Raw genomic sequence first — 23,320 nt, 5'->3', positions numbered from 1 at the left:
CCCATCACTTTCGCAAAGAAGCGAAATCAGGGATCTTAAGTTTAAATTCGGCAATTGCCTTAGACAAAACTCTTCGAAATTCAACATCAGAAAGCAACAAATTATTAAACCTCCAAACGCCAGAACTGCACTTAGAAGGACTAACAATAAATTTGACTTTAACGAAGTCATGGTTGGATAAAACACAAGGCAGAATATCACAGCAAACAACCTTTCAGCAAGAAAATGATCAATTCTAAATGCTTGCATGTGATCACTATTCGACCAAGTGAAAACAAAACCATGTGGATTGCGTTTACGCCAAATGTCAGTGAGTGACAAATCGGCACGAAGAGAACAAAGGAGTTTTTGATCGGACAAAGGAACAACAGAACAGTTCAATTCATCCAAAACATTGTCAACACAATTAAAATCTCCCCTTATGACCAAGTCACCTTGCAAAAAAAAAATCAAGCAAACGGGAGAAAAAAACTTGACAATCTCAAGCTGCATTAGGAGCATAAAATATTAACAAGATTAAGTTTAAAACTATTAAGATCAATCAATAAGCACAATATTCTGCCATCAGAATCAGTCAAAAATTGAATAATTTTACCAGAAAAACCAAAACGGAAAACAACAGCAACACAAGCCGACTTGCCAGTGCCAAAAGACCAGAAACACTGGCCGTCCCAAAGTTTTTCAAAACAAACTGCCTGTTTCTTGCAGGAAACATGAGTTTCCTGCAAAAGAAAGACCTCACAATTCAAAATATCCATTTCATGAACTAAACTGTGTAGTTTTCTGGAAAAACCAAGGCCTCCTGTGTTAAGAGTAATGATGTTGAGCTCATTCATCAAAACTAATCATATTCGTACCGATGGCGATGTGTAGACTGCACAAGAGTCCACCTATCGTCCTCATCCTCATCAGAAAAACATGAACTCCTGTTGGAGTGATCCCGAGTGTAACCTCAATATGAAGAATCACGGTTGCAATGATCTTCGCGCTCTCTTTCCCTACGCCGATCAACCTCTCTTTCCTTATGCCAATCAACTTCTCTCTCACGCTGTCTATCTCTGCGATGTGATGCATCATCCTGTGCCCTCTCTTTGCGTAGCCAATCATTGCGTGAACGTTGGTTGTGGCCTCTGGTCACGTGCACGGTCCCCATGCAATCGATCCTCGCAAGAACCCTCATTTCGTGATCTTTTATCTTCAATCGTCTCACAGGAGTTGCGCCCAGCATCTAGAACTTTTGACGCTTGTTTTTTATGCTCTTCTTTCCTCTTCTCTCGCTCTGCTTTAAGGTTTTCTAGCTCTTTTTCCAAGAGCCAGTCTTGATTCTCGCAGTTGGTTGGTTCTTCAGTGAAAAGATTTTTGTAAAAGGGAGTGCATTCTTTCAGCATGCCCTGAGAGGTTGTAACCGTAGTGTTATTGTCAACGTGTAACACGTAGATCTCATTGCTTGACTGGCGGGAGTTTTCTAGCTGCTAGAAATACCACGTCGGTTTTTCACCTAGCTTGGTCCACTGTTCCTTGCTACAGAGTATACAGCCCTCAATCGCTTCATCGTCCATTGCCCTTAAGAGATCTTTGATCTCGAGCAACCTGTGACAGTGATCGGCATTATTTGGATCAGCGCATGATTGAAGGTTGCAAAATTCCCTTTCAAGAGCGGCTTGCTTGCGCTTCTGAGTGTTGACAGCAGAAATGCTGTGGGAAATGGCAATTTCTTTGAGTTGTAGTTTACCTGCATCCCACCAAACACATGGATCGGTGAAAACAGCTTTTTCTAACTGCCGTTGAGGCCAAAAATTATTCACTTCGGCACAGAAATCTTGTGATATTAATGGCCGCGTGTTAAATTTCCAGACACCTTGCCTGCGGGAATTTGAATGCCCCAGTTGTATTGTAATAGACACCATATGGTGGTCAGAGTACGAAAAAGGGTTGCACGTGTGGTCTCGCACTCGTGATCTCCACGTGATCAGAGCATAAAAGCGGTCCAAATGGCAACTGGCCCAGTGTGGGCCGTTGAACTAAGTGAAGAGTTTTTTAGCCAAATTTTTCTCTTGGAAGACATCTTCTAAAGAAAGTGAGTCTACAAATGCGTGCAGATGCACGATTCCCTTATCTCCAAAGTGTTATCACCTCCCCATTTATTTAGAAGGACATCTGGGGCACAATGGAAGTCGCTAGTCATAATAGTGTCAACATTACAAAAAACGAGACTCTGCAATGTGCCGAAAAATGTCTCGCATTCTGAATGTTTATTAGGAGCATAAACATTGATAAGTTGAAAGATTCGGTCACTACGTTTGAGTTTGACAACTAGAACACGACTGTCCGTGTCTATGTTATGACTAACAACTTCTATTGAGCTCCCAGGATGGAGAAGAAAGCCCACTCCAGCCGATATATTTGTACCAGGAGACCAAAGTGCGTAATCGCCCCATTGTTTCTCTCAAAGCTCGCCTTGTGTGACATCGGGTAAATGGGTCTCCTGGAGGAGATAGATTTCAAAGTGTTGATCTAGTAAATTTTTAAATACTTTCTCTCATTTGCGATGTTCAGCGATGCAGTTAACATTAGTCGTACAAACAGACACCACCATAAGACGTATAGTATGAAATTGAAGGTGAAAATGTTAACTGTTCTTGAAGAGCTTATATGAGAACTGAACGTTCTTGAAAAGGGAGAGGAGTTTCGCATAGACGTCTTGCGGGACAGTGCCTTCAAGATCTTTCCAAGCGTCCATGGTGGCCTAGGATGCTTTATGTTTTCAACCTTTTGTGTCATCGTAAGGGCCATATTTATGGTAGAGGTAGTAACCGCGACACTAGTAGAAAACCGTGGCGGGTGCAGCGTGCATGAAGAGGTTGCTATGAAGACCTGCTTGGGCCAGTGCTGTGATGAAATGTTTGAGGTCTGTCCCAGGGGATGGTTGGCTGGGCGTGTTGCTGGCAGATGTAGTGGACTGTGAAGTAGAGCTGGTTGGGGAAGTGGCTTGGTTGTCAGTGATGGTCTTTCTGGGTGCCTCTGGTTCTTTGTTGCTCCCTGAGGGGGCAGGGAGTTCTCGTTTTCGCCCTCTACTGGCAACTAGTCTCGCCATTTCCTCTTGTTCCTCCTGCATGGCCTGGTTGTAGGCTGTGTCATAGCACTCCTTAGCGCATATAGCTTCAGCGAAATATAGTGACGTCTCCGGCTGCGTAAACAGAGATGGGGCTGTGTCCGTCCTGCCCTCAGGGGTCTCTTCAGCATTTTCCACGTTTTGGTCAGGGGGAGGGTTTTGTTGAAAATTTTGCCTCATTGAGTATTTGAAACCAAATTCATTGCCTGCAAGGACCACTCTTTTCGGGATATCTCTGGAGACTAAATAAATTCGGCCAAACGGACGCCTTGCTCAATGTGTGTAAAGCCTTCTTCCTAAAAATGAAGGCGGCAAGTTTTATGTTCATCGTATTTCTCAAGGAGAGAAAGGAAGTCCTCCTGCGGAAATTCCACCAACACAATCGGAATGTGGATAGTTTTTGTGCCTAAAAGACAGAGGGGTCTTCTAATTTCACCATAATCAAAGCCTGAGTTGGCCAGTTAAGCTGGTGCCTCTGCTGTGTTTACAGGGATGTTGAAGCATTTTCCTCCAAACTGGGGGACAATGGCACAGATGTCCTTCACAAGATCAGGCAAGGATTTTGCAATCTCCAAAGCGTCGGTTTCCATGTCATCATCGATCATTAGACGTACAGTGCGTCGGTGGGGAAATTGGGGCCTGGATCAAATGAGCGCGATGACGCCGTCGGGGGCGAAGAAAGATGAAAAACAGACACTGCCGTACTCACCACCAAAGTTGACACGTACAGATAAGGGAAACACGCGAGCAGTACTGAAATAATGGCCCAGAAAAAACTGTCAAAAACGAATCTCCGAATGGAAGAGAACTGTCCTGGCTGTTGCTCTAAGATCTAATTTTTTTTTTAAATATAAAAGCCTGGAGACCAGGCAATTTAATTAAATTGATCCACGATCCTAATGGTACAAAGGTAAGTAAATTAACAAGCACTTAAGTAGTACAGAGTTTGAACGTACAGAGTTCAATTGTTCTAGTTACAAAGCATAAATCAGTTAATATCAATGTTCATTTTCTCCTACAGGGAGACGCAAACAGCGCACAGGCCACAAGGGCCCAGAGTAAGCATCCGCCTAGTAAGAAAGCTAATGATAAGAGAGAACTAAAGATAAGTGAGAGCTATTTACAAAATTATAAAGACGGAAAGAAGGAAAGATCCCCATTAGAGTTTAGAGAACATAAGGAATTTTGGAAAGACCGGAAATTCCTCATGGTATCAAGGCGGCTATTACAGATCCTAATTTGGAAATCTTTCTTAGCAAGGTTAATCATTGCATCGGAATAGCCCTTTTTACAGTTCCCGGCACCATATTGGATTTGTAACCGTGCAAACATGATAGCGAGGTTAGTGTTGAGTCGCGGAAGATTCAAAACAGCTGATAGTAGTCTTGGAATAGCCTTTGTAGTGGGATTTCACGTTCTTCTTTGCGATCGTTCAACCGAAATGGTTTTAAAATATAAAGATCAGGAAATCGTGTCACTCACTGATATCCAACGGCTTACAGCCAAAGATTTACGCATTATTTTGAGATCTCATTCAGAGTTGCCAGGTGGGACAAAGGCCGACTTGGTGTTAAAAGTTTACGCATTGCTTATGCGAGAGATTTTACCATCGGCAGCGAATAGTGACGAAATTGAAAGCAGTGGCCAAAGCGACGAGGAGTTCAAATACGATTCGATGATGAGAAGGATTTCAGCACTGGGATGGTTGACAGATCTAAGAAATTTGCCTGAAATGAACGTTGTTCAGCTATACGATTACCAGTTCTTCTTTGAAGGGAATGTCAAGAAGTTGGAATGCAAAAACCACGACAACACAAGGTACGTCAGGGTGAATGTTTTACCTTTGATGAAGAAGACGCCATACCGAGTTGTGATAGAGTTCTCACCGACTTGTGATGTTCTGCGTGCTGCTTGTACTTGCCCCACTGGAGTTGGATTACAAGGCAAGGGAAAGTGTAATCACGTTGGCAGAGTTCTTTTTGCCATCGAAGATTTTTCCAGGAGAGGTTTACAACAAAACCCAGAACCTTTAACCTGCACATCTCGCTTGTCAGTCTGGATTGTACCATGAAATCAAAGTGTTGCCGCGAAACCGCCGAACAAAGTACTGATCAGAAAAGTCAGATTTGGAAAGCAAAATATTCACACGTGGGCCAAAATCATAAAATTTGATCCCAGGGCATCACAACAGTGAAATTTAAACCATGAAAGCTTCAAAAAGCTTTGTAGGGAACTGCAAAATTGTTTGCCATCTAGTTCATTTTTTCTCTTCCATGACATTAAATCAAAATGCTCAGGAGGAGACAATACTTGTTCAGAAAATGAAGCGGAGGATGAAGATGCCATTCCCTTCACTGATAGCTACGATATTGCAACGAATCGTTTTAAAGACATGGTGGATGAACATGTGTCATCCTCGACTATCAGTGAAGAGGAAATAAAGGAAACTGAAATGTCAACAAGGGGACAGAGCCAAAATCCCATCTGGTTTGAAAAGTGAAAATCAATTGACAGCTTCAAATTTTGGAAAGGTTGCAAAAACAAAAGTGGAACCTTCCAACAAACTGAAAGCAATGCTTTACTCAAATTTTACTACAGAGGCAGTGCAGTACAGTATTGAAAGTGAGGAGAGGGCTGTAAAACCGTACCTGAGAGAAATGCAGCAGCAAGGATTCAATCTAAAAGTGGAGGAGGTTGGCCTTTTGGTGTCCAGGAGAAAACCATACTTGGGAGCAAGTTTGAACAGGATTGTGACAGACATGGACCAGAACAGCAAGTGGGGTATGGAAATTAAATCTCCTTTTAGTAAAGCAGGAATGGATGTCGATAAAGCTCGTAAATAAAAAACCTTTTGCTTGGAAAAAATGTCTGATGGAATCATAAGGTTAAAAAGAAACCATGACTATTATGTTCAAGTACAAGGTCAACTATATTGTTCAAACCTAGACCTGAAAGGAATTATTTTTGATGATAGTTGCTGGCATGAATATCTTCCAAAGATAGATTACTTCTTTAAGAGAGCCTTTTTTCCAGAAATGTTGACCAGGAGGGTTCAACGTGGAAAACTTGCTTTACATTCACGGTGGATGGATTCCATATGAAATTATTCCTGCACATCAAGTGGTCTGAAGTTAACATTTCAAAGAGCCCATTGACAATAATTATATTATTATTCACAGAAAAAAATTAACTGTTTGATAGATAAAATTATGAAGCTCCATTCCTTGCTTCTTGTTATACTGAAATAAAGATGTAATTCAACTCTTATTTGACTTTCATGTAAATCACTTCCCTTTTTTGCACAATATACAATGGTGCCTTATCTCGATTTCATAGGTCCAACATCATCTTATTTTTCCCTGAACAAGACAACATTAATATTTCCTACTGTAAAGAGAAATATTACACCTAAATCAATGAAAGAATTAAAAGGACCATATCAATTTTTAGGCTTGGAAGTGTTGCTATGGCTACAAGCTTACATAACATTGGCCCATTCAATGTTTTCTTAACCCTTTAAGTCCAAGAGTGATCAGCATCAAATTTAAATTTTCTCTTCGTAATAACAATGTTACATTAAGCCGAGTAGTCATTAGAATTAAGGACATGATCACACAAAGTGAATTTGCTTGATATTTTAACAAATTCTCCCAACTTCTTCTAAAGGAAATGTATAGGGGCAAGAAATGAGAATTGAAATTTTGATGTAAGGGTTTAAAGGGTTAAGTGATCAAAACATAATTTTTCTTTACATGACATTCCTAGGCTACAGAGAACAAAAATTAGTTGCTTCTTGATACAAGCACATGTAGTGGTTCTTTAGCTGGTTCTAACAAAGGTGGCAAAAAGTTTGTCAATAGCCCACAGACCACTGCTATCTGAGTGGCATATGGACTAAGTGTGTTGGGCAGTGTACCATCCAAAATGTGGGAAGTCTTAATTCTGCTGATTGCACACTCCACATGAATGCGCACTGATGCAATACTCATTGTCTCCTCAGTTTCTGCCGCAGTCATTTGTTCTCGTCCAGCCAAGAAAGGTGGCATGTTGACTGAAAGACCGTTAGAAATATCAAAGCCATGGTCTACCATGACATTGTTGCCAGGTTCTAACAAACCCAAAACCCCGCTTTCCCTTGTAATTTGTTTATCAGATACTCGCCCACCCCAGAGGTCTGACAAGAAACTCACTTGGCCATTTGGGGTTACACCAACCAAGAGCTTCCAAGTGTTGTGGTGCTTGTAATCAGACCATGTCTCAGACTGCGCAAGCATTGCCGAAGGATGTTGTATAAAAAGTTCTGTACAGTCCAAAATAATTCTAGTTGTTGCATATTGAGCAAACTCTTGTGGCATATTCTTGCGAACCAGTTCTTGCGCTGGAAATGGGAAAAGGTCTTTTAGTTCCACATATAGAAGATTGATCCATGTTATGCAGATTCTTGACACCAGGCTTCTGCTGATCCCAAATCTATCAGTGAGATCTTGTACAAATAACCCAGCCTTAAGTCTCATAAGAACAAGTAAAAATTCATCCAAGTATGAAAGTTTTCTTGAAGGCCCAGGTTTTTTCTGTTATCCTCCATTTGGTATGGCTGACTCTCTTTAAAGAATTTTCTCTCCTTTCCAGTACTGCATCTTTTTCAACTTCTGTTCAATGAAATTGTAGAAGCCTGAGTGCTGCATAGTTTGGAAATCTAGTATAAAATAGAACTGCTGAATCATCATCTTTAATTTTGTCCAGTGAAAACTGGCGTGCCAATAAAATCTCCCTCTCTTTCTCAACCTCAATAAGTTTTACTTTAAAGTCAGCTAATTCTACTTTAAGTTGCTCGATTTCCCATTGCAGCTTAAGGACATCTGATTCTTCCCGGGCTGGTGAAGGTGAAGCAGTGTTGACAGTTGACACGGATGGTTGAACTTCTGGGCCAAAGAATTCCTCTTCAACTTCACATGACTCTTCTTGGGTTGTAACAGTTGCTACTGGGACCCTTACAGCAGGCGGTTTCTGTGTTTTTTTTGGCACTGACCAGTTAAATTGAGATGGTTCTGCCCCTACATATAATAATAAAAAAAACATTTTTTTAAAAATAATATTATTAATTATATTATTAAAATTTACATTCAGTTCACAAAATATCGTATAAGACCACAGAGCACATTGAGATACAAATATCAACAGTTTATTAAAAAGTCACAGTGTAAACACTACACGACCGAAATCAAAACCAAAGCTGGCACTCCGACAAAGGGCTTTCTTTCAGTATCCAAGCAACAACAAAACAACTGAACAAACATTACAAACCTTTCACTAATTCCCAGCAACCTGCCAACGTTTTTTGGATGTCTTTTTTTTGAAATGTTCCGAGCACAAAAAAGTTGATTTTGTGACGAAGAATCCATCCTTTCCATGCTGGCGCTTCATAAGATTGCACTATCTGTTTCGCTGCTGAACGTCCTTTGGAAACGAGAAGAAGTGGAGACCTGTTGGATTGCCTTTTGCGTCATAATAGCTATTAGCACAGCTAAAAGCAGCACAGTGTCTTCCTCTTCTTTTCGAAGAGGAAGGAGGAGTATCCTGCGTCGGGAAAGTGTCGTTCATTGTCAAAATATCTTGATGAAAACAACAGAGCGCTGCCACACTTCACTATAATCTCCCTAAAACTCGCAACGCGACTCAACACTAACCTCACTATCATGTTTGCGCGGTTACAAATCCAATATGGCACCAGGAACTGTAAAAAGGGCCATTCAAAACAACATCTAAAAGTAGCACGATTTCTAGCAAACCAACACCAATAGATAATCGTTGCCATTAAATATTCAGAAAGGGAAGCACCAGTAGAAGACTGGTCAGAAGAAAAAGGGTAATACACCGATGCAGAAAAGACAGAAAGAGGAGAATCAAGCAAAATACTGAAAAGTGGGGAGAAATGGTCCCAGACTCTGACCACTCTGGGACATTCCAAGAAACAATGCTCGATTGTTTCAGGCCTGTTATATATCGCACACTTATCATTAGTAATGTAGCCCCAAGATTTGAACAAATAATGCATGTGAACAATCCTATTAATTAGAAGCCAAATGATATCATTTTTGTTATTTTTGATCAATTTGAGTCTAGATTTATGCCACACCCAGGCCCAACGGTCAATGGGGCGACCTACTACAGAGCCCCAAAAACTGGAGCACCAGTGTGCACCGCAAACAGGATCAAGAAGCAAGAAATACAAATTCTTACAAGTCAAAACATCAGGTAAGGCACCAGCCTTTTGATGTAGGAAACGAAAACTATCTAAACAAACATGGTAATAATTAGAAGGAAGGGACGAAGAAGGACATAAGTTACTTGGGAAACAAAAACGGGAATCAAGAATAGTTAGTCTACGGCCTAAGAAATAATGTGCAAGATAATGTTACTTACAGGTGCCAAAATCATCCCTAAGGCTTAAAAAATCAGAAAGGCACAAACTAGCACACTTAACTTTAAAATTAACAATGTTAAGGCCCCCAGATGCTAGGGGCGCACAACAATGATCATGACTGACATTTTCCATTTTGCCCCTCCAAATAAAGGGCCACACAATAGACTTAAATTTATCATGCACCCAGTGGGGCGGGGGAATGACTTAAGCAACATGCCATAGGCAGCTCACGGCCAGGACATTAACAATTAGAGCTCGGCCTACAAGAGAAAGATCTCTTTGTTTCCAGAGGCTCAAGATGGAGCTAAGCTTATCGAACTTAGTCCGCCAGTTGTCATCATCAACACCGACCAAACCATTAGAAAAAAAGACACCTAAAACTCTCATTTTGTTTACCCACTTAAGCCAAAGGTGGAATCCCCCCTCACACGCCACCTCCCATGCCCCATTGCTTCTGACTTGGAAGTATTCAATTGAGCACCTGAGCCCACTTCGAACTTATGCACTACCTTAAGAAGAAAGCAAAGAGATCCTTCCATTTTCAAAACACTTGCGGCATCATCAGTATACTGTGAGATTTTATATTGAAGGCCCCTGGCTCTAGGGAACAGGAAGTCTTCAATATCCTAACATCTACGTATCTGTGTCAATAAGACTTTCAAAACCGAAACATAAAGTAGACGCGAAAGCGGGCAGCCTTGTCTAACACCCCTCTGAAGAAAAACAGGGGGGGACAGGGAGCCGTTAACTAAGATACAGGAAAAATCCTTGGCATAAAATAATTCAACCCAATTACAAAAGGAAGGGCCAAAGCCAAACTTCCGCAGAACACACATAAAATCATGATCAACACGATCAAAGGCTTTCTCCTGATTAAGAGAGACAAGAATACAAGGCTTGTTGGTCTTATCAATCATATGAAGAATATCACAGAGTGAAGACAAATTAGAAAAAATAGTGCAGCCAACAACACCACACATTTGATCTTGGTGGATGATAGAACTCATTACTTTCTTCAAATGTTCTGTAATAACCTTAGACGCTAATTTGTAATCTGTATTCAATAAAGAAATTGGGAGCCAATTTTTCAGAAAACGCTGATCATTTTTCTTATGGATAAGGTGTAAGAGACCCTCATAGTGACTATCAGCAAGACAGCCAGCACGAAAGGACTCGTTTAAAACAGAAACGAGAGAATTGCTGAGATCATCCCAAAAACAAACATAAAATTCTGTTGAAAGACCATCAGACCCAGGCAATTTGCCGGTCTGAAGACCTACCAAGACGGCAAACAACTCATCTTTGGTGAAAAAACACAAATCACGCTCAAGATCTGTCAAAGAGAATTCTAGATCCTCCTATTGGAGGAATCCCGAGTGTAACCTTTATGTGAAGAATCGCGGTCGCGATGATCTTTGTGTTCTCTTTCCCTATGCCGATCATCCTTTTTCCCTGCACCGATCATCTTCCCTCTCACGCAGTCTATCTCTGGAATCCTTACGATCCAATGCACCTCTCTCTTTGCGTGGCCGATCATCGCGTGAAAGTTGGTTGCATGGCCTCTTGTCACGTGACAGGTGTCCATGCAATCAATCCTCGCAGGAATATGGTATTTTATCTTCGATCGTCTTACGGGAACCACGCCCTGCATGTGGAACTTTCGATGCTTGATGTTATTGTTTTTCACGCTCTTTCTTCCTCTTCTCTCGCTCCGCTTTCAGGTTTTCTCGCTCCTCTTTACTCCGTTTTCCCCCACCCTGATATGCCCCAGGCTTGACCGCAGGCAAAACATAAAGCGCACATAGGGGCAGTCAGCCATGCAATGGTCAAAAGCTTTACATACATCAAACCTCAGAGCATCTTCGCAATCATCAGTTCGATGGCCCGGCTGCTCGCAATTAGAACAACGAACTGACGCGCAATCCTTAACCAAATGATCTTTTCTGCCACAATTTTGGCACGTTTTCAGTTGGGAAGGGTACCAAACATGAATACTCACCAGCCAGATTGAATATTGGGGGAATGTGACGGTGTAACTCCATCCTTGGTGTTCACATGCCACTTTCGATGTTGTCAGCAATCTTGTCTCGACGATAGCTGAGAACTCCACCATAATGGGACAAATGACCAATTAAGGCCGTGTCTGGCAGCTCAGCTGGGGCTTCATAGATTTTGACTAGGACCAAACAATGCTCACAGCTGCCCAGAAAAACAGTAGTACCGTTAATCTCAAAGTTAGTGGCTTCAAGTGCGGCCTTTTTAGTTACCTGCGAGTCGAAGGTCACAACCCAACTCTTGTTCGATGCTTTTCTCTGGATACAGGTGATCTCATCCACATCAACACCGGCCTTATCGAAGGTAACAAGGATTTCCTGGCTAGTGACAATGGTGTCAACTGAGAAATAGATTGAGTGGTTTCTAACCAGCTTGGCCCGATTGTCTTGTAAACCCCAGAATTGCACCAAATCAAACTTCACACCCTTCTTAGCTAAATGCTGTAAAACCTCAGGGACCTCAACTAAACCATGCTCCACATTCGGTTCCGCAGAACTAGTAAACTTACCTATTTCCTGAGGACATTCCAGACTTCCCATTCTAAGGACAAGAAAAGGAACAGGTCGCAAGCCTTCTGATCCTTGCCAAAAGGCCGAGATGTAATACCGGACCTTCCCTCCCGTAGGAGGGTGGTCTAGGGTTTCCATCTTTGAAATATGGTAGTCAATATGCTGTGGCTGCAGGGCCCGGAACCAACTGTAGGCCGACACTTTGGAGCAAGTTGCCGATGTAGATGCACTTGGTCTACAGCACAAGTCCACAAAAATCAGCAGCAAAGTTGATAACATCCCTCCGCGGGTGAGTGAAATGAAATGCCTTTTACCCTCCAAAACTAGGCAACATGTTCAAGAGCCATAACGACTCCGTTACTAAGATAGCGCTACAGACACAGGCAGAAAGCAACAGCTATGTTATCAACATTCGCTCTCCACATGCATACAACTTGCAGAGAAGTCAAGAAATGCCTGCTAAAAGATTGCTGGTTGGTATTATTGCTTTGCTTTTGCTTTGGTGGCTCATTTAAAAGACTAAATTTTCACCCCTTTCTCTTGTGTACGACCATACCACAGGGAAAGCACCGGTTCTTATCCGATCACCAAAGTTAAGCCCTGTCAGGCAGGGTTAGTACTTGGATGGGTGACCGCCTGAGAATACCCCGTGTTTTAGACTTTTCATTTTCTCGGCCATTTTATTTTCCATATGTTCATTTTTCTTTCTTTTACTACCAACTTTGGCTGTTCCAGTGGCTGGAAAGCACAAATAACTTTTTACAGAAATCAGGAGGCTCAAAAAATAGCTACCTGTGAAACGATCGCAGGATAAATTAGAATCTAACTCTTGTGCACTAACGTTCGCTTGGAAAATGGTTATTTATGACATCAAATTGGCTTGTGTGACATCAAATGATTGGAAGCAAAATGAATTCTGCCTTGCACAACAGTTTTCAAGCAGCTTAAAGTGCAGAAAACTATGCCAATTCCTAAAGAAATGCACCCGATCAACAACGGCAAAGCATACAACACACGCGAGCTGTTTGCAAATTAATGGTAAACACAGAGGTAGTGCTATACCGAGGCAACCTGTGGCTGGGACGAGGCAAGCCTCTTTTCCACGGCCCAGTTCCAAAAAATCAGTTTAATATATGAGCTGCTCAATGAGCAGCGTATTAGATATTAAGCTGATAAGAACATTTTTTCTATGCTATGGACCAAGGAATTTGTTAAGAGACACTAGTGGATGAGAGATGGATAACTAATTTACTATTATCAATAACACAGTGCTTGAGGTGACACCACAGCTTAGTAAAATGATCGGTAGAGTAACGACTGAAGTCAACCTGAAGCCTAGTTGTGATATCTTGGTTGATATATTGTACAACGGTCTGGGGGGATTTGGTGCCAATGTGAAAAGTTGCTTTATTTTGAAAGGTCCAGAGGCCATAAAGTATAGTCATAATAATATACAAACCTTGGTGGTTTCTCATGGGTCCAGTAGGGGCCCAGAGATAAAAGAAAACAGTCTTAACATTAGCGACAAATGAAATCTTTAAAAGGGCAGAGAGAGTGGGGCAAAGACCGACCACACACCCTTTGCCCTGGGACAATTTAGGAAACATTGGTCAATTGTTTCTTTACGTAGACAGTAGGCACAAGTATCAGTAGTTATATAGCGCCATGACTTGAGAGAGTTACGAATGTTAATTCCTCTAAGGGTAATTAACCAAGCAATATCATTCTTAAAGTTCTCAGTAAAATGATCTCACAGTGAGGACCAATGACTTCATATAGATAAATCATAACCGATAAACAATCGCCAATAAACAGGCAAGAGGGGAGCGGACACTGTTTCCTGTAATAATTGTACATAACAACTCTTGGCACATATGTAAAATTGCTTTGGTTATTGATCACACATTCCAATCCAGTGATAATCTTAAGACACTGAGTGTAAAAAGGGGTGGGTTTCAAAGCACTAGGGCCAGAGTTGTCTCTGAGATGAGACCACTTCGGCTGTAGTTTAGCCAGCTTAGTTAAATAAAATGTCTTAGAATCCTCCCTAACTATGGTGGAAGCTACCACGGACATCTTTACTCTTAAAATGGGTCTATTATTCCCAGGCCGCCAACCTGGACTTCCATAGGTTCAAATTCTTTTCTAGGTTGTTTAATTTAGATTGCCAATTATCTGGGTCAACGTTAGCAAGACCATTCCTGTACCAGACACCAAGAATTTTCATTTTAGTGACCCATGTGAGACCTAAAGGTGTATCAGGGCATGCACACCATGCCCCTAACCACATAGCTTCAGTTTTACAATAATTCAACTTAGCTCCTGATCCTAGCTCATACCTTTTGAGTATGGAAACAGAACACTGAGAGAGAATAAATCCTTGACAAAACAGGAGGAATCATCAGCATACTGTCTAATCTTAAACTGCTGGCCTTGAGCCCCAGGGAGCAAGAAACCTTGAATCTTATTTTCCGCTCGGATATTAGTAGCGAAAACCTCAGCGCATAAAATATACAGCAAGGGAGACAGGGGGTCTCCCTGCTGGACCCCATGTTCTAGTGGGATTTTGTCAGTCAGGACGCCATTTACTAAAATTTTCATTATAGTGTCTTGATACAAAACCGAAATCCATCGTTGGAAAACAGGGCCAAAGCCAAATTTCTGTAAGACATTGCACAGGAAGGAACGATCAACTGTATCCAAAGCTTTCTCTTGATCTAAACTCACAAAAATACCTGTCTCATTAGTCAGAGTAACATAATGTAAAGTGTCTCGAAATAATGGTAAATTATCAAAGATTGTTCGTCCCGGGATGGAGCAGGTTTGATCCTCCTGAATGATTGATGTTAAAACTTTTGACAAGATCTTATAATCAACATTCAGTAGGAAAATAGGTCTCGAATTTTTCAGATTTTTTGGATCATCTTTCTTAAAAATCAGGCGTGTGACACTTTCTTGCATGGAAGAGCTAAGGAATCCCTGCTCGAGACTGAAATTATCGAGCTCAAGCAAAATTGGGCGCAGCTTATCCCAGAATTTAACATAAAATTTCTGAGGGAATCCATCCGAGCCAGGAGTTTTCCCTTGAGACAAACTGTGGACTGCATGGAAGATTTCGTCAGCCGATAAGGCACGTTCGCAGAGTTCTATCAGTATCATTCAGGAGAACATCAAGGTTAGACAAAAAATCGCGTTGAATGTGAAAATCTACTCCTTCACAAGAGTACAATTTCTGGTAGAAATCATAATGAGCGGTTTCAATTTCCTGTTGTGAGGAGACTTCGACCCCATCAGCATTGTAAATAACTCAAACAGTATTCTTTTCTGCATGTGTTGACTTAAGCGCAAAAAATATTTCATCAGTGATTCTCCTTCTAGCCACTGAGCTCGGCTACGGATTTTAACAGCTTCATTTTGAAGCAGATTAATTGCCAAAAAATCGCCAGCGATAAGGTCATGGTTAGCTTTTGTCATTAAATTGGTTGCTGTCATTTTCTCACGATTCAGATTCCTTTGTTTCCGTTTGCTAAAATCCTGAGCAATATCTCTAAAAGAATTCAAAAAATCCCACCAGTCATGTAAGGAAGAAACACATCGCTGATATTCCACACGTTCAGAAATCGTTTTAGTTGTCATTTCGCAAAAATGAGTGTCCTGACACAAACCTAAATTTAACTGCCAGACATAAGGACCATCAGAGGAAAAATCTTTCACATCAAAGACTAAATCAACAGAGTTGCGATTGGAAAAGAAGGAAGACAAAGTGCACTGGTTGAGATTACCGTGTATTTTCCTCCACATTCCTGCGTAATTCTTTCAATTCATTAGCAGAAACAAAATTGCTGCTGAATTTTATCTTTCTCGCTTTCAATACAGTTAAAATCCCCAGCCAAAATCTTGGCAGAGTTCCGGCAAAAATAATCTCTAATAGAATCAAAAAACAATTCCTCTCACTTGGGTTAGTCTCGCGTAAATGGGCGAGAACGCTCAAAACCCTGCCAGATGTATCTTTCTTCCATTGCAATACCTCAAATTCAGTCTTAGGAGAAACCAAAAGAGCTACACCTCCCTGTTTACCGAGCACAGGTGACCAGAAGCTTCTACAGGACCGTTTTGATCGTAAGGATGTGACTACATCAGGTTGTGGTGCCAGTTTCTTGCAGACAGACAAAGTCGGACTTCGAATTTTTCGCAAAGTCAAAAATACAATTTAGTTTGGCATCGTTGCCAAGACCATGTGCATTTAAGGTGGATAATTTAGCTTTAAATTATCCAATGGAAGTTAGATAATAAAAGAAGGAATCAAATCAAATAAACAGATACCTATTTATGCTTCTTATGTTTGTTTGTACGCTGTCGGTCATTGCTTTCCGTTTTAATTCATTATCATGGGAGTCAGGCTTTATAACAGTGTGTCTTCTCAGTGTCATCTTCGCGAGGTTTTTCGGAGATGAGTACAGGTTGCGTAGGGGTTCTGAAGGGAATAACTGTAGGTTGAATTTGCACTGGTTGTCTCCGGGAGCCAGATTTTGAGCGTTGTGGTTTCGGCGTGGGCTCCACGGTCTGTGGGGTGTTCTCAAAAAGCTTGGGACTTTCAGAAGGTGACTGTTGTTCCGGGCTGTCTTCAGAGAACCCCCGAAGGTTCAGACTGATCCAGGTGATCATCTGGATGGTTCAGTCTTGGCAGGTGTTTTGGGAGGTTCGTTTTCAGGGGAAGTGTTGTCCTGGGGATCTACGTTCTCTGCTTCATCGTGTTCAATTTGGCAGGACCACGAGTAGGGACAGGTTTTAGCACAGTGGTCAGGTTGTTTACAGATATTGCAGTGGGACATTCTGACACAGCATGGCCAAGTTCTTCACAGTTGTAACAGATGATCGAGTGGGACGCATCAACATAGTGGCCGTTCTGGTTGCAGTGGCGGCATGTACGTGGTTGACCCTCAACAAAAATGAACTAAGATCATACCAAAATGGATGTAGTTTGGGATAGGCTGTTTGATCCAAACTCTATAGTGGTGGACTCCATCCTGAACGTGTTTCCAGCCCTGATCACGAAAATAACCTCGGTGGTGGTGGAGGACCACTATATTTAGCCAATCTCTGAATAATGGTGGCATCAGCCATTTCATGTGGAGCATCAAAAATCTGCAGGTACGTAAGAGGACGGTCAATATCCTGAAGCGCAAAGGGTTGGTCGTGATTTTGACAACATTGTTGCTGAGGAACTGTTCTTTGGCTCGGGCATTACGGAAAGTCAAAATGATTTCACCAGAAGATTGATGCTGGATGCACGAAACACTTGTATTATCTAAACCAGAGGCTTGTAAGGCCTTGAAAACTTCTTCAGCTGAGATTCTTGATCGCGGGTTTACAAAAACAGATAGAGGTCAAGTTGGCAAATCATTCTGCGGGTCAGGAACATAAGCAACCGGTTCAGAGGAATTCTCAGGTCAACAGACAACAGCATAGGCAACTGGAGCAGCTGGAGCTCAACAGCAATTACATTATCAACAGATGGTGAAGTTATTGGCTCGGAGGAAAAACAAGAAGTGCCTGAAGGCAACAAAGGACTCAAAAAATCATGCTGTATAGCATGTCCTGAAGCATTCACGTCACGTCCATTTTGCAAAGTGGGTGCTGGATTGGGTGCCACTTGCATTTTGGGATAGGAAAAAAGCACATGGAAAACTGTAACACTACACTTGATCTTAGCCAAAAGGCCAAGAAGCAATACTGGACCTTCCCTTCCCTAGGAGGGTGGTGCAGGGTTTCCGTCTTTGAGATATTGTAGTCAATATGCTGTCGCTGAGGGGCCTGGAACTGACTGTAGGCCACAGCTATGGAGCAAGTTGCCAATGTAGACGCACTTGTTCTACAGCAGAAGTCCACAAAAATCAGCAGCAAAGTTGATAACATCCCTCCAGGGGTGAGTGAAATGAAACCTTTTTACCCTCCAAAACGAAGCAACATGTTAAAGACCCGTAATGACTCTGTTACTTAGATAGCATTACAGACAGGCAGAAAGCAATGGCTATGTTATCAACATTCATTCTCCACATGCATACAACTTGCAGAGAAGTCAAGAAATGCCTGCTAAAAGATTGCTGGTTGGTATTATTGCTTTGCTTTTACTTTGGTGGCTTGTTTAAAAGACTAAATTTTCAGCCCTTTCTCCTGTCTACGACCATACCACAGGGAAAGCACCGGTTCTTGTCCGATCACCGAAGTTAAGCCCTGTCAGGCGGGGTTAGTACTTGGATGGGTGACCACCTGGGAATACCCTGTGTTGTAGACTTTTCATTTTCTCAGCCGTTTTATTTTCCATATGTTCCTTTTTCTTTCTTTTACTATCAACTTTGGCTATTCCAGTGGCTGGAAAGCACAAATAAGTTTTTACAGAAATTGGGAGGCTCAGAAGATAGCTAGAAAACATGAAAAATACCCATCAAATGATCGCAGGATAAATTAGAATCTCAGTGTTGCACGCTAACATTCGAGTGCAAAACGGTTATTTATGACATCAAATGATTGGAAGCAAAATGAATTCTGCCTTGCACAACAGTTTTGAAGCAGCTTAAAGTGTGCAAAACTACGCCACGTGGTAGACTAATGAAGGACACCAAATGTGGGCGCAAACTTCTTGACACAATGCGGCGAGACGATGTTCTCCGAGAGCAAATATTGATCACAGATTTCTGTGGACGTATTGGAGACAGAAGAACAAAGATGACACGATGAAGAACCAAACACAAGCGAGTTGCTAGAAGTGGAGAAAGCCAGGGAAGAAAGTTCCTTTAGAACCCAAGCAGGCATGTGAATGAGAGAAGCCACATATCAGACTCGGGAGAGAGCAAGAGCGTTAACAACCAGGGCTTTGCGAGAAAGGATAGAACATGAGAATGCCAGAATTTAAGAACATGGTCCACTGCATCGATTCTGGGATGCCAATTAACTTCTTCCAGGTTGCCCACGCCAAGAAAGACGCCAAGGATTTTAAGCTTGGCAGAAGACCAATCCAAACCAATGGGAGGATCAGAACAACCACTCCAACTACCTAACCAAAGGCATCTCGATTTGGATTGATTAAGCTTGGCACCAGAGGCTTTCTCAAAAAGAGCGTACGTCTCAAACATGGCTTTGATGTAATCATCCGAGGTAAGAATAAGAGACGTGTCATCTGCATACTGTGAGATGGGCAATAGAGGGGCAGAGCCTGGAAGACAGACCACAGATGCGAGGGTTACAACAAATGTTGACTGCAAGCACCTGGGACACAAGGACATACAACAGTGAAGACAGGGTCAGCTCTGTCTGACACCCCGAGAAAGGTTGAAAAACGGAGAGAGATAAATATTTTTAAAAACACAACACTTCAGTTTTCAGAACATGTTTCGATGTTTCAAACATCGTCATCTGCCATAATGAATATATAAGGTTACAGAAAGATCGTTATTATATATGTAACAGCCTATACAATGAGCCTTTATAAATTTAAATTAACGTAAAATACAAACTTATTTAAACTAACCAATAAAAATTTTGAAAAGAACAATAGTGAAAAACCACTAAGCTGAAATAGATACATTTAAAAGTGAAACGATAAATTGACATGCTCAACTTGTTTGTTGAGTTCTGGATGTAACCGATCAATATGAAAACTCTCCTTGATTTTAAGTTGTGAGAAAGTCTTAGCGAAATCAATAATTTTAAAACTGGAGGCATCACAATCATCTCGACAATGCTTAGAACAATTGAGATGTTTAAAAACATGGGAATTTTTGTCCTGAAAAAGATGTTCATTAACACGTGTATGAAAATGCCTATTGGTTTACCGATATAACGAGCTCCACAGCTCGCACACGTAAACTGGTACACAACACGTGATTTAAGAGACTCAGTAATAAAATATTTAGGACTAAACATACTGCTAACTTCGAAAGGAGAGAATATAACTTTTACATTTAAATCTTTGCAATGCTTATTAATAACAGACAAAATTTTCTTCTCAGTGTAGGTAGAATAAAAGCCAATATATGGTAGTTTATAAAAACGGCATTTGGATGTGTCAGATGTTGCAGTATCTACATCCTGTTCTGTGGTTTTGATCTTTTTGAGATAACCCTTAACCGACTTGTCAATAAGCCAACTTGGAAACAAATTACATTTCAAAATTACAGAAAGGTTTTTGATGTCATTTTGAAAGCCTTGAGTAGTGTTGTTAATTTTGTAGGCTCTGTCTATGAGAGTTTTAATTAAACCTAATTTGTACTTAAAGGGAGTAAAGCTAAAAAAATTAGTTAGTAAACCAGTGTAAGTCTTCTTCCGAAAAACAGAAGTGGCACAAGAACATTGATTGTCACTAGTGCTCTGCTTAGATAACACTACATCTAAAAATGGCAATTGACCTTTTTCCTGTTTCCATTGTGAACTTGATGTTAGGATGGCACATGTTGAGGTATTCAAAAAAGATATTGGCATGTTCACTGTTTCTAAAACAGCAAATAATACCATCTACATATCTGCGATAGTATAGTGCTCTAGGACCGATGTAATTATCTAACCAAAGCTTTTCATAATAACCCATAAAGAAATTGGCTAATACAGGGGCTAGAGGTGAGCCCATAGCTACTCCATCTACTTGATCATAAAAGCAACCGTTGAATAAAAAATGGGTGTGACTTGTAGCAAATTTGAAGAGTTCCTTAAGTTGAATTTTGCTTAGTTGTAAGTCAGACTCAGTGTTACTATCAAAAATTGCATTAACAGCTAAATCAATGGTTTCAGACAAAGGTATGTTAGTAAAAGGACTAGTAACATCATGTGAAACCAAGAACATATCACTGAAATCTATATCTTGAATTTCTCTAACAAAAGAAAACGTATCTGTGTCACAAAACTCTGAGATGTGGGGCTTGAGTAATGAACAAAGATACTTGGCCAAGTTGTGGTTGTATGTGCCTATAGATGATACAATAGGTCTAAAAGGAGATGTAGTAGAACTGGGATCTTTGACCTTGTGTAATTTGGGCAAACCATACAATCTAGCTTGTTGAGAACCAGTAGGATAAATATAACGATATGTGTCAGTACTGAAGACACCTTTTTTGAGTTTTCGTAAATAACGTTGTAACTGACCTTCTCTACGTTGGGTTAAATCAGATTGCAATTTCTTAAATTTAGAGTAGTCACTCAACAAATTACTAATAGTATTATTGTAGACTACCTTGTCAAGTACAACAATGCCATTTCCTTTATCCGGTCTTAAGATAATGATGTCTTTGTTCTGTTTGAGTTTCTTCAGTATTTTAAGTTTCTTTAAGTCATTTTTTGTAGATGTAAAAGAATTGACATGAGTGGTAGCCTGATGTTGAATTTCACTTTTTACTTCATTGGCCTTGCTCTTTTCATTTTCACATTTTTCATTTTTCTCTGCTCTTAATTCCTGCGATTCAGCATCTGCACTTTCTTCTAAAGCAATAATAGTGTCTAAAAGATTTTCCAGTTCACTTGGCTCGTCAGGCACTATACCAGATGCTTTCTCCTTGGCTCTGAGCTTCCTTTTATGCTTGTTTATGAGAATCCCCATGTGATCACAAACCGATCGCTTGTCAATGCTGAATCTCAGTAGGGTACATTCGTTCAAAACTTGAGCTATTTTCTCCCACATCCCGCTTCTTTGAGTGGATCCTTTTTTGGACGTAAAAGGGTTTAAATTTACCACTTCTCGGCACAACAACACGTCATGCTCGTTTGACCAAAACATCACCGAGCTAAAAATAAAATAACAAGAGTGTAAGCTTACATTTAATACATTGACTGAATGAAATCACGTTTAGTGTCCACAAAACAACACATAACACATGTTTCTCAAACATAACACATGTAAAAAATACGAAGATTTGTTCAACCGACTCCAATAGTATGACAAAACCACGCCACAAAGGTGGGCTCTCTCTAACAAAAAAAAACTAAGCATAAACGAACCCGAGAAAACACGCAACAACTACCTAAGTCTACAATCATTTATTATAACAATTACACTAAAATAACATTATACTTTAAATAGGGTTAATTAACCTTAGTTTATTTACAAGAATATAATAAACAAGCTAAATACTTCAGTACACTTAATCTATTTACAAGAATATTCCTTAAAAAAATAGGCGTTTCTTGTCCATGAACTTGACCCCAACAACGTTCCACCAACACGACACACACAACGAACCAATTCAAACTCCCGTTTATTACTCCCACCTTTCAACTTACTTCTTCCGATTACGTCTTCACTCAGTCCGGTATATTTCAACTTGACTTCTCCGATTTCATCCAGCTGTCCGGTTTACAACGGCCGACTTTGACAGAACTTTACGCTTGTCCTTTGATTGCTTCGACCAGAACTTTACGCTTGTCCTTCAGTGGCTTTGACAGAACTTTGCGCTTGTCCTTCGACTGCTTCGACCAGCTATTTAGCACTCACGTTCCCCGGCAAATGGCTCTTTGTCGTGAATTTAGGAATGGTTTACTGATGGCTTCTCAGTAATGAAAATGTGCTTCCAGACGTGTTCCTGTCACTTTCTAGCCTCACTCGTAACTACACTTCAACCTGCTTCTTCTACACACAGAAAAACCTCTCAACACGTATCACCGCAAAAAACCCTAAATATGCAAACGCAAGGTGTTACAATCAAAGAAAGGAAAAGAAAACTATTGGTTAAGGACTAATTACAAAAGTATTGAACAGAACTGGTTACGTAATGAAAGAATACAAATCACACAATCGAGTGTTAAGGAATAAATATGATCCTAAACAAGCGGTTCCTATGGGATGTAATTAAGCATTCCATGACAAACAGACATAAATAAAGTTAACATTTACAAGGGAGGTTTTGGCTTGGATGACATACTTCGATCAAAGACTTCAACCAGCTGTTCAGGTGTGAATATAAGATGAAAAATGTCTCAACTGTCACATCTTTGCCATCCAAATTGACTGCAATCTAGGACCAAGATTTTAAGTAACTCTACTGAGAGCCTGAGAGGTTTAACGGAGACAAAGCATTATTTTCATGGACAAAAAAAACAATTTTATACTCCTGTTCTGTACACAACACCAAATTTTGCTAAATGCTGTTCTCGACGCGGCTTGCTGCCACTGAAAAAACGCCTCGCGCATGCACACTATGCACCCTGCCTGGATATTTTACTTCCGGTGGCGTCTTA

General features: G+C 40.8%; 1 protein-coding gene, 2 non-coding genes and 3 pseudogenes across 3 annotated transcripts; 3 read left to right on the top strand and 3 right to left on the bottom strand.

Moving 5' to 3' along the window:
• The first annotated feature begins 2,691 nt into the window (after positions 1 to 2,691).
• LOC110040522 (uncharacterized) lies at positions 2,692 to 6,559 on the top strand (annotated as a pseudogene).
• Positions 6,560 to 6,782: 223 nt separating this feature from the next.
• Positions 6,783 to 7,807, bottom strand: LOC149101896 (uncharacterized). Its single transcript, XM_089275166.1, has one exon. The coding sequence runs from the start codon at positions 7,624 to 7,626 to the stop codon at positions 6,895 to 6,897; it is 732 nt and encodes a 243-aa protein (XP_089131292.1). The 5' UTR covers positions 7,627 to 7,807; the 3' UTR covers positions 6,783 to 6,894.
• Positions 7,808 to 11,171: 3,364 nt separating this feature from the next.
• LOC149101895 (uncharacterized) lies at positions 11,172 to 12,379 on the bottom strand (annotated as a pseudogene).
• Positions 12,380 to 12,642: 263 nt separating this feature from the next.
• Positions 12,643 to 12,761, top strand: LOC149101894 (5S ribosomal RNA; annotated as a pseudogene).
• A 368-nt stretch (positions 12,762 to 13,129) lies between these two features.
• On the bottom strand, positions 13,130 to 13,312 carry LOC149101893 (U2 spliceosomal RNA). The gene has a single exon (XR_016202781.1). It is a non-coding gene; the product is annotated as a U2 spliceosomal RNA (small nuclear RNA).
• A 4,964-nt stretch (positions 13,313 to 18,276) lies between these two features.
• Positions 18,277 to 18,395, top strand: LOC149101892 (5S ribosomal RNA). The gene has a single exon (XR_016202710.1). It is a non-coding gene; the product is annotated as a 5S ribosomal RNA (ribosomal RNA).
• The last annotated feature ends 4,925 nt before the right edge of the window (positions 18,396 to 23,320 follow it).

Source organism: Orbicella faveolata, unplaced genomic scaffold (assembly GCF_042242905.1).
Source record: "Orbicella faveolata isolate gen_17 unplaced genomic scaffold, um_ofav_v1 contig_36, whole genome shotgun sequence".
Lineage (NCBI taxonomy): Eukaryota > Metazoa > Cnidaria > Anthozoa > Scleractinia > Merulinidae > Orbicella > Orbicella faveolata.
Note: the sequence above shows the minus strand (reverse complement) of the source record. Positions and strands in the feature narration are given on the sequence as shown.